Here is an 11,643-nt window from a genome sequence, read left to right on the forward strand (position 1 = left end):
ACTAACGTTTCAAAACAGTCTCCTGCCTTAGCAACATTTCTTCAAGTGAGAACCAATACTCTTCTGGACAAAATATGTGGTGCCACATTTTCCTCTAAGGAAACTAGGGTGACCAGACAGCAAGTGTGAAAAATCAGGATGGGGGTGGGAAGTAATAGGAGCCTATATAAGAAAAAGACCCAAAAATCAGGATGGTCCCTATAAAATCAGGACATCTGGTCACTCTAAAGGAAACACAGTGCTGACTTTCAGCGTCTAACGTTTTCATAAAACATAATGTAATTTCCAGTCAACAGTAGCTGTGTTAGAACCAGAGAAGTTCTGATGGGTTTTGGCTAAGGCTTGATTTTCTTCTGTGACCTGCTATGGACTAATTATCTTCTTCACTATTTAAAGTCTACAATGTCAATAAAAACAATATATATTTGTATTTACCCTAGGATTGATTACAGAGCCAATGATAAAGCAAGCTGAGCTTCAAAACATCAACTGTCTTCTCTTGGAGAACTAACAAGTACTGTTATACTCCTTTTTCTCCCCCTTTCTGAGCATATTATTTCTGCATTGGAATCTTCCCTGGACACCTAATAATCATTTATGGGATTAAAGAAACCAGCATAAAGTAGAACTTTTTATAATTTGAAAGCATTATACATCTTGGCAATTTGTGAAAATAGTGTGCACCATTAGTATGGAATGACTGACGGTGCTCAATTGTACACCTCTTGTGATAAATCAGTTTAAATATTTTTAACACTTGGATAAATAAACTCTGTACTTATTGTGTATACCTTAGTTTTGCTCTGTATTCGTAATGTGTTGTGTAAATTGGCTACAAGAGATTTTTATCACAAATATTCATTCCTACCAAAAAATGAGTGGCCTTCAGCTGTGTTCTCTGAGGCCCCCAATTGAGAGGGAATTCTCTGAATCTTAGGGATGTGGAGGGAGTATATGCCAGCTGCTTTATTTTTCCAGTAAAAACATGAATTTAATGGCCAAAAATTTTCTGGCTCAAAGAGGATGATACCCTGGGCTGAACACTTAAGAATTGTCCTGTTCACCATTTAGGTAGTTGGCACTTTCCACTAATGTGCTTTATCAGTGCTAAGCTGTCCAGACTTGTCAGTACTGTAATATGAAAATTAACTTAGTGTTTCAATACCAAAATAAGGTTTTCAAAGTACAGTTTGTTCAAAGTGGAATATCCAAGCTGTCAACCTATTTTTAAATGAGCTTAAACATCAGGCATAACTGATCATTAGTATATTTTTAGTGACACAATAAAAGAAAATAAACCATGTCTGAAAATCAAAGAAACTTATCAAAAAGAACTTGCTTTTATTGAAAACTAGTTGAAACACCCTTCAAAATTCACCCTGGCAATTCCTATGTGACTTTTAAAAAGAGTCCTTGTAGAGTGCTTGAATTAGCTAAACAAGTTTAACTTCAGGACAACAAGGTTTATGTATTAACCCAAAAAATATTTGCAAAACAAACAAACAAACAACCGTGGCTATAATTATTTACTAAATATCAGAAGTTACATTTAAAACAATTACCAGATTTTGAATCTCACAGCCTGTACTGAATTTTACTCAAAGAGAATGGCCAAGAAACCATGTTTATTAAGCGTTAATAGCCTGTTGAGCAGTGCATGGCTATGTCTACACTGCACACCCTACAGGGGCACAGCTGTGCCCTGAAAGGTATGCAGTGTAGCTGCTCTTTGTCGGCAGGAGAGGTCTCCTGCTGACAAAATAAAACTACCCCCAATGAGAGGTGGTAGCTTTGTCGGCAGGAGAACATCTCCCACCAACAAAGTACTGTCCACAGCAGTGCTTTTCCTCAGTAAAACTTTTGTTGGTCGGGGTGTGTTTTTTCACACCCTTGACCAACAAAAGTTTTCTGGACGAAAGAGCAGTGTAAACATAGCCTGTCTTATGTCCTAATCCTCCAAAAGGCATATAAAAACAGAGAGGCACTTTGTAGCTTGAATGGTCTGAGCTCACTGTACACACAAGCATCCCTGCAATTTTCCCCACAAGCTCCCTGTGTGCCACCCTCCTCATGTATTTCAGAGACTCCCTGCAATTCCCCTACTCCCATCCTCATGCCAAAGGCTCTGTATGCACCCAAAAAAATTCTCCCTTTCACCATATGCCAGGAACTCACAGTATTCCCCATTTCCCTTGTGACTGCTCTTCTTAGCCTGCTTACATCTAGAGGGTTGCCAACGTCCTTGTACACACAAAGGGGTCCTTGCTGCCCTCCATTTCACCTCTAATTTGGAATTCATAAAATTATTTATTTTCTCTCTGTCTGGGATATAAGTCATTCAGGCTGTCAACATTTTAAACACTTTTAGAATGATGGGCAGAGCTGAGATGGGGTGTGTTGTCACACTGGAAGGTGTTAAAAGAAAAAGTTGATGGCAGCCATTTTTTTTAAACTCCCTAGACAACAACAGATATGGTTAAAGCTGAGGGTGTGCTAACCAAATGCCAAGAGCTCTGTCTCCCTTCCACCCATTTCTGGTTTTCACCAAAAATCAATAGGATTTTTCCCATTTTTGTGTAGAACATATCCTGCAATTTTGGAATTGATCAGCTGTGGTGTTCAAGACTTATGCCCAGACACACAAGCAGAGAAATGCTATCAAATTGAGTGTAGGCCTCACTTCGCTCAGCCAACTAAAAGGCTGCACACTTCATTACTCATAAGTTCAGCCAACAAAGTAAATAAAATTCTTTTTAAATTTTCATCACCACCACTTCACTGAAGAAAAGTAACAGACTGTTATACTCTACTGGCTTGGAACATGCAACCTGAATATAAAAATTCTCAAATTCTTGGACTTTATTCAAGAAATCAAATAATAATCAGAATATAAGAACAGCTGTACTGAGTCAGACCAAGGGTCCATCTAGCCCGATATCCTGTCTACCGACAGTGACCAATGCCAGGTGCCCCAGAGAGAGTGAACCTAACAGGTAATGCTCAAGTGATCTCTCTCCCGCCATCCATCCCCACCCTCTGACAAACAAAGGCTAGGGACACCATTCCTTACCCATCCTGGCTAATAGCCATTAATGGACTTAACCTCCATGAATTTATTCAGTTCTCTTTTAAACGCTGTTATAGTCCTAGCCTTCACAACCTCCTCAGATAAGGAGTTCCACAAGTTGACTATGCGCTGCATGAAGAAGAACTTCCTTTTATTTGTTTTAAACCTGCTGCCCATTAATTTCATTTGGTGGCCCCTAGTTCTTGTATAATAGGAAAAAGTAAATAACTTTTCCTTATCTACTTTCTCCACATCACTCATGATTTTATACACCTCTATCATATCCCCCCCTTAGTCTCCTCTTTTCCAAGCTGAAAAGTCCTAGCCTCTTTAATCTCTCCTCATGGACCCGGTCCAAACCCCTAATCATTTTAGATGCCCTTTTCTGAACCTTTTCTAATGCCAGAATATCTTTTCTGAGATGAGGAGACCACATCTGTACGCAGTATTCAAGATGTAGGTGTACCATCGATTTATATAAGGGCAATAAGATATTCTCCATCTTATTCTGGATCCCCTTTTTAAAGATTCCTAACATCCTGTTTGTTTTTTTTGACTGCCTCTGCACTCTGTGTGGGCATCTTCAGAGAACTATCCACGATGACTCCAGATCTTTTTCCTGATTTGTTCTAGCTAAATTAGCCCCCATCATACTTATGTATAGTTAGGGTTATTTTTTCCAATGTGCATTACTTTACATTTATCCACATTAAATTTCATTTGCCATTTTGCTGCCCAATCACTTAGTTTTGTGAGATCTTTTTGAAGTTCTTCACAGTCTGCTTTTGTGTTAACTATCTTGAGCAGTTTAGTATTGTCCACAAACTTTATTTTTTTTTTTACCCCTTTCTCCAGATCATTTATGAATAAATTGAATAGGATTGGTCCTAGGACAGACACTTGGGGAACACCACTAGTTACCCCTCTCCATTCTGAAAATTTACCATTTATTTCTATCCTTTGTTCCCTGTCTTTTAACCAGTTCTCAAGCCATGAAAGGACCTTCCCCTTTTATCCCATGAAAGCTTACTTTACATAAGAGCCTTTGGTGAGGGACCTTGTCAAAGGCTTTCTGGAAATCTAAGTACACTATGTACACTGGATCCCCCTTGTCCACATGTTTGTTGATCCCTTCAAAGAACTCTAATAGATTAGTAAGACATGATTTCCCTTTACAGAAACCATGTTGACTATTGCTCAACAAACAGCAAAGAATCCTGTGGCACCTTATAGACTAACAGACGTTTTGGAGCATGAGCTTTCATGGGTGAATACCCACTTCCTCAGATGCATCGGAGGAAGTGGGTATTCACCCACGAAAGCTCATGCTCCAAAACGTCTGTTAGTCTATAAGGTGCCACAGGATTCTTTGCTGCTTTTACAGATCCAGACTAACACGGCTACCCCTCTGATACTTGATATTGCTCAACAGTTTATGTTTTTCTATGTGTCTGACAATTTTATTCTTTACTATTGTTTCAACTAATTTGTTCAGTACTGACATTAGACTTACCGGTCTGTAATTGCCGGGATCACCTCTAAAGCCCTTTTTAAATATTGGCATTACATTAGCTATCTTCCAGTCATTGGGTACAGAAGCCGATTTAAAGGACAGGTTACAAACCCTTGTTAACAGTTCCGCAACTTCACATCTGAGTTCTTTCAGAACTCTTGAGTGAATGCCATCTGGTCCCAGTGGACTTGTTAACGTTAAGTTTATTAATTAATTCCAAAACCTCCTCTAGTGACACTTCAATCTGTGACAGTTCCTCAGATTTGTCACCTACAAAAGCCGGCTCAGGTTTGGGAATCTCCCTAACATCCTCAGCCGTGAAGGCTGAAGCAAAAAAATTGTTTAGTTTCTCCACAATGACTTTATCATCTTTAAGTGCTCCTTTTGTATCTCGATCATCCAGGGGCCCCACTGGTTGTTTAGCAGACTTCCTGCTTCTGATGTACTTGAAAACATTTTGTTATTATCTTTTGAGTTTTTGGCTAGCCGTTCTTCAAATGCCTCTCTGGCTTTTCTTATTACATTTTTTACACTTAATCTGGCAGTGTTTATGCACCTTTCTATTTACCTCACTAGGATTTGACTTCCACTTTTTAAAAGATGACTTTTTATCTCTCACTGCTTCTTTTACATGGTTGTTAAGCCACGGTCGCTCTTTTTTAGTTCTTTTACTGTGTTTCTTAATTTGTGGTATACATTTAAGTTGGGCCTCTATTATGGTGTCTTTAAAAAAGCATCCATGCAGCTTGCAGGGATTTCACTTTAGTCACTGTACCTTTTAATTTCTGTTTAACTAATCCCCTCATTTTTGCATAGTTCCCCTTTTTGAAATTAAATGCCACAGTGTTGGGCTGTTCAGATGTTCTTCTCACCACAGGGATGTTAAATGTTATTATATCATGGTCACTATTTCCAAGCGGTCCTATTATAGTTACCTCTTGGACCAGATCCTGTGCTCCACTCAGGACTAAATCGAGAATTGCCTTTCCCATTTTGGGTTTCCATACCAGCTGCTCCAAGAAGCAGTCATTTAAAGTATCGAGAAATTTTATCTCTGCATTTCATCCTGAGGTGACATGTTCCCAGTCAATATGGGGATAACTGAAATCCTCCACTATTATTGAGTTCTTTATTTTGATAGCCTCTCTAATTTCCCTCAGCATTTTATCATCACTATCGCTATCCTGGTCAGGTGGTCAATAATAGATTCCTAATGTTATGTTCTTATTAGACCATGAAATTACTATCCATAGAGATTCTATGGAACATGTGGATTCACTTGAGATTTTTACTTCATTTGATTCTACATTTTCTTTCACATATAAGACACTCCCCCCGGCTCCAGCATGACCTGTTCTGTCCTTCCAATATATTTTGTACCCCGGAATGATTGTGTCCCATTGATTGTCCTCAGTTCACTAGGTTTCTATGATGCCTATTATATCCTTTATCGCAAGGATATTTCACCCATCTTATTGACTTCTAGCATTTGTGTACAAGCACTTTAAAAACTTGTCACTGTTTATCTGTCTGCACTTTTCTGATGTGTCCGATTTTTTATGTGAATGTTTCTCGTCTGATCTGGCCCTTACATTATCCTCTTCCATCCTCTGCTCCTGACTATAACCTAGAGAATCTCTATCAATAGACTCTCCTCTAAGAGAAGTCTCTGTCCGATCCACATGCTCCTCTGCAGCAGTCGGCTTTCCTCCATCTCCTACTTTAAAGACGGCTCTTCAACCTTTCTTATGTTACGTTTAATGTTAACTAGGATCTCCCATTTGAGCTGCACAAGTGCAAATCTCTCACAAGTGTTTCCATGAAGCTTTAGTAACCCCTTTTCTCTTCCCTTAATTCTATGACTTCTCCACCCCCCTCTTCATAACTCTCTGGCACTGGCTGCCTTCATCTGTTCTTACACAGCTCTTCATATAGTGCCAGGAGGCCTCTACTCCCTATTGCAAAGAATGTTAGGGGGAGGTGGGTGCCCTCCCTTCACATTTTACAAAACAGTGACCGGCAACCGTTCCATCCCAATACTGAGGAGCTACCACCACATCAGTATCTGGGATGTCTCTCAGCTTCAGGCAATCAGGGAGCCAGACTGACTGTTGTTTACCAAGCTGGCTGCAGCTTCCAGCCCTTCCCAAAAATCTCTTTCTGCATAGGAGAAGAGAGGAAACATTATATCAAGAAGCCTCCTAGCGGGGGCAGCCCCCTGAAAGCTGGTGGAGAAGGTAACAAAAGTACCCATTGTTGCAAAACAGGAGGAGCAGGTTACCTGACTGCACACCCAAAGTTGTCAAAGGTATAGGAGTCTTGGGTCCTGCGAGAGGATGTGAAGAGGACCTGAGGAGAATGGGCAGTAGTAAATAGTATTCCTAATATCCAGACCTCACAATTCATAGAAACATAGGAATTGCCTTACTGAATGAGTAATCCATCTAGTCCAGTAACCGGTCTCTGACAGTGGTTTCAGAGGACATGCAAACCCTCAGGCACAAGGCTTACTATTCCTTCCAACATTATCATCATTAATTTTGATAACAAAAACAAAGTTATCTATAGACATACCCCATCTCTTTTTGAATTTCTCTCAATTCTTGGCCTCAATGTCATCCTGTGGCACAGAGTTTTGTAATCTAATTGTGCATTGGGTTAAACAGTTTCACAGTCTAATTATGCAAGGTGAGAAAAAGTACCTCCTTTTATCAGTTTTGAATTTTCCACCTTTTAATTTAATTGAATGCGTTCTTGTTCTTGAGTTATAAGATGAGAGAACGAAAGCTCCTGATCTACCTTCTCTATACTATTACTTATATAACTTTTATCACACCCCCTCTTATGCATCTCCTTTCTAAGGTAAAAAATTCCAATCTTTTCAATCTCACATTTTTTCGTATTCAAACATCCTCTGAATATTATACTACCTCATTATATTCATTCCTCAAACTAGCTCTTTCCTTGATTAACTCAAACCTGTTTGAGTGTTTGACTGATTGTCTCATTATCTGGCAGCAAATCTGAGTAATAGTGCTGTAAGTAAGAATTAAAACAAGTACATAAATTTAAGAGACCATTAGGACCTCTCAAAAGGATTCTAGCTTCATAATTCATACTTGCTCATTATTCATTCTATATTTAGGAATTGTGATTCCTTTGGCACACATCCAGAAAAATGTCACCTACTGTTGGTGTATGTCATTGTTTTAAGAGCCAATTCTAATTTGTACAAGGCTGTCACATGTCTTGAACATCTTTACAAGATACTCTGGGATTGTTCAAGGAATAGGGTCCAACTCATCCCAATATATGCAGGACTAAGGTCAATTGTATGTCCTAATAATGCTGCTTAAGGGAACATATACAGGTCCTGAGACCATTTTTTACACCTGTAAAATTGCCTCAAGGTAGGAGGAGTATATTCTACAGACAAATCCAATCCTGCAAATAGATCAGTATCATCGGACCCTGAATTTAGCAGGATTCTGCCTTCATAAAGTAGCAACCCTACGCAATGTAACGATACAAGTAGCATTATTCTGTCGCAGGGGAGTGGTTCTCAAACTATAGGCTGCAGAGCTCTTCCTGATGATCCACAGAATGAAGCATTTTGAAACACAAGCAATGGACAGACAAGGCAAGTCTTTTGGAGCCTTTTCTCTCGTGAGGTGCTTCTCAGAATGGAAAAATTGGTGAATTGTTGCCCTAAAATGTGTCAGCATCCCCCAACTTCACTACAAAGCCTATACACCCAGTGGAGTTTAGATGGAGAGGAGCAGGGAACTGTCCTGCTCCTATTCCCCAGTTACTTTTGTTTTGACTTTCCAGACAAGAAAAAGAGATACAAGACCCTGAGAAAACTTTTAAAGTAAAATCCACTAAAACACAACCCAACGCACCTAGCATGAGATGGAAGATACCACTAGTGTGTGAGGAAGCGAGGAGATTAAGAATAGAGGAGACTAAAAACATGGAGCCGGTGAATCTGGGGATGAGGGAGGGAATTAGAACTGGATCTGGACAGGTGAGATTGGGTTTTGGGAGCAGTAGGGTCTGGTGCGGATTACATTTGGGGGCTTGGATTTGGGGGTAATGGGGATTGATAGTGAGGTGTGAAGGTGGCATTAGAGGCTGATGGTGGCTGGATATAGGGTAGTGAGGGGCTAATGGTGAATGTTGGGGGGACTAGAATTTGGGTTTATGGTTGAGCTGGGATTTTGGGGGCTGATGGTGGGATTTGGGGTCAGTGGGAGCAAATGGGAGCATGGATGGGACTGGAGTTTGGGGACAGTGAAAGGTGATGGTGATTGGATTTGGGAGCAGTAGGGGATGGAAGGGGATGGAATTTGGGGGCAGTGGGGACTGATGGTGGGGTGTGGAGTAATGGAGTTTAGGGACAGTGGGGGCTAATAGTGGTTGGCTTTGCAGGCAGTGGGGGCTGATGGGATGGAAAGGGCTGGAGTTTGGGGGCAGTGGGGACTGATGGTAGGGTGCAGAGCAATGGAGTTTTGGGGTGGAGAGAGCTGATGGTGGTTGGCTTTGCAGGCAGTGGGGGCTGATAGGAGATGGAAGGGGCTGGAGTTTGGGGACAGTGAAAGCTGATGGTGATTGGATTTGGGGGCAGTAGGGGTTGATAGGAGACGGAAGGGGCTGGAATTTGGGGCAGTGGGGAGTGGAGGGGGCTGGAATTTGGAGACGGTGGGGCTGATGGATCGGGGGCATGGAGGGAGCTGGAGTTTGGGGGCACTGGGAGGCTGGAGTTTGGGGGCCGTGGAGGCTGACCGGGGTGCAGAAGTGGCTGGTGTTTGGGGGCGGAGTCACAGCCCCATTAACCCGTGGGGGGAGGGGGGAGTTACCTGCGGCGGCTCCCGGGCCGTGCAGCGCCCTGACCTCCGGCTGCAGCTGCCTCTCCGCAGCCAGGCGGCCCCGCGCCACCTGCTGCAGAATGAGCCGGACTCTCCGCGCTGCGGGGCCGCCGCCGAAGCACAGAAGCCGGGACTGCATGGGGAGGCCGGGCCGGAGACGCGCACCGGGCAGGCGGGGACTGGGGAAGCGGCAGGCCGGGGGGAAGGGAAACGCCGAGGCACAAAGTCCGACCGGAAACCGGTGCCGCCCGGGCTCGGTGGGAGCCGCCCCGGCGGGTGGTTGTGGCCGCGTTTGCCCCGGGTCCCAGCGCTTTGCCACCAGCTTCCAGGGGAGCAGGCCCGGGCCCCGGGAGGCAGGGACCGAGTGACCCTGCCCCAAGCGGGTCCGTCTCCCCCGCCCTGTGGGGGGAGAGGTTGCGGGGGGATGGGCACTGGGGGATTTTGCTCTGTGGGTGCCACGGAGAGGGTGCGGGTGGCCCTCTGGGTGTGTCAGCGCCAGGATCAGCCTTCAACCACCCGTCAGTGAAATGCACAGTTCAGTTGCACTGTAGCCACGACGAGTATCTGACCTGTGCTGGTTCCTGGGCTGAAATGCTGGGTTGTGAATTGGAGCTACGGACAGTTCTTGCTCTCTGTGCCTTCTGGAGTCACAATACACGACTTGGGTGGGGGGCTATCATTTGCTTTTCTGTATCAGTGGAGAAGGGATGCAGTACAGTGTTGGGATCCAGTGACAGCTAGGAAGAAGGGGATGTTCCGGAGAAGGCATATGAGAGCAATGCATGTCTCTGAGGCGCTTATAGAAACAGGGACCCCAGAAAGTGAGGTAAGATTAATAGGAACCAGAGTAAAGTGTATATGGGGACAACATGTCAAAGAAGGGAACAAAAATACTCCTGAGGGAATTCTACACCAAAAAAAAATTAAAAATCTGCACATATTTTAAAATTCTGCAAATTTGATTTTGTCAATAAATAAATTTGGAGGCTCCAGCAGGGCAGTAGAGAGCACAGGCCACTGGCTGCATGAAAGTGGGAGATCATCCTGCAGCCCCCCTCGCACAGGGGCTCAGGGGATTCCAGGTGCCGAGTCACGAACTCAGCGGTGAGGCTGCACGTGACCCTGACACCGTGCAAGGGCCAGGCTTGCCCCCCAAAACACTCCTGGGGTTGGGCTCTGCCCCTCCATGCCAGGTACAGCAGGTGTGGACAGGCAGGCTCATCCTAGCTTAGGAGGGGCTTTGTGTGGGGAGATGGTTCTGTGTGGAGCAATATGGGCAGCTCAGTGGGGGAGTGGGTGCAGGGGGGAGCTGGATGCACAGGGGTTGATTTGGGGGGGTTCCAGGTGCAGAGGCAATGGGACTCTGCAGGGGATCCAGGGGAAGGTGGTTGAGGTTAACAGAGGGGACTGGGAATGGGGAGCACAGTGATCAGGGATCTGGGTGTTGAGGGGAGTGAGTGCTTGCTGGGGTGGGTTTCAGGGTGCAGCTGGTTGGGGCTCAGTGGGGATAGTGTCTGGGTGTGGGAAGGCTCTGGATGCAACAGGGCTTGTTGGGGGGTTCCAGGTGCAGGGACAATGTGACTGCAAGGGCAGTTCAGGTGAAGGTGGTTGGGACTTACGAGGTGTCAGTGTGGAGGGATGGATCTAGGTGTGGGGGGTTGTCCAGGTGTAATGAGCGTGGGGCTCATTGGGGTGGGAGTTTGAGTGCAGGGGGTTCAGCATCTGGGTGTGGTGGGGGGCTCAGTGGTGAGGCTCCGGGTGCAGGGAGTTGAGCTCGGCAAAGTGGGGTTTGGGTGTGGGTGTCTCAGGGAGGGGTTCTGGGTGCAGGGGGTGAGGCTTAGCAGGGGAGGCTGGGTATGGGGGATCCATAACCAGGGGTTGGGCAGCCAGGGGGCAGCTCTTAGTACAGTGACTCCTCCCTCCACAGCTGAGGAGCAATGGGGACAAGAAGCAGGGGGAGGAGGAGGGAGATGCAGAGCTTTCTGCAGCCAGGGGAGGTTTTTGAGAGTGGGTCTGACCCAGCCACTCCTTTGCCAGGGAAGAACAAATCCTATCCTCCCCAGCCCATCTGGGACTAGCAGCTGAGCCTGGCTCAGGGTAGAAACCACCGGCCAGGACATCAGCAGCCCCTCCTGCACACGGTGATTTACCTTTCCACCAGCTATTCCAAAAGCCCAAAACAATGCACCCGTGCT

General features: G+C 44.7%; 1 protein-coding gene across 5 annotated transcripts in view; it reads right to left on the minus strand.

Moving 5' to 3' along the window:
- Window positions 1–9,649, minus strand: part of VWA8 (von Willebrand factor A domain containing 8) — a 274,959-nt gene extending 265,310 nt beyond the window's left edge. For 4 of the 5 annotated variants that reach the window (XM_050946858.1, XM_050946824.1, XM_050946868.1 and 1 more), the window contains exon 1: window positions 9,440–9,641. In XM_050946858.1, coding sequence (XP_050802815.1) covers window positions 9,440–9,587 — 148 coding nt within the window. In that variant the 5' untranslated portion in view covers window positions 9,588–9,641. Of the gene's footprint in view, window positions 1–6,861; window positions 6,930–9,439 lie in introns of all 5 variants that reach the window. The other variant, XM_050946839.1, reaches the window with a different exon arrangement.
- Between the last annotated feature and the right edge of the window lie 1,994 nt (window positions 9,650–11,643).

The sequence above is a fragment of the Gopherus flavomarginatus genome, chromosome 1 (genome assembly GCF_025201925.1).
Source record: "Gopherus flavomarginatus isolate rGopFla2 chromosome 1, rGopFla2.mat.asm, whole genome shotgun sequence".
NCBI classification, from domain to species: Eukaryota; Metazoa; Chordata; order Testudines; family Testudinidae; genus Gopherus; species Gopherus flavomarginatus.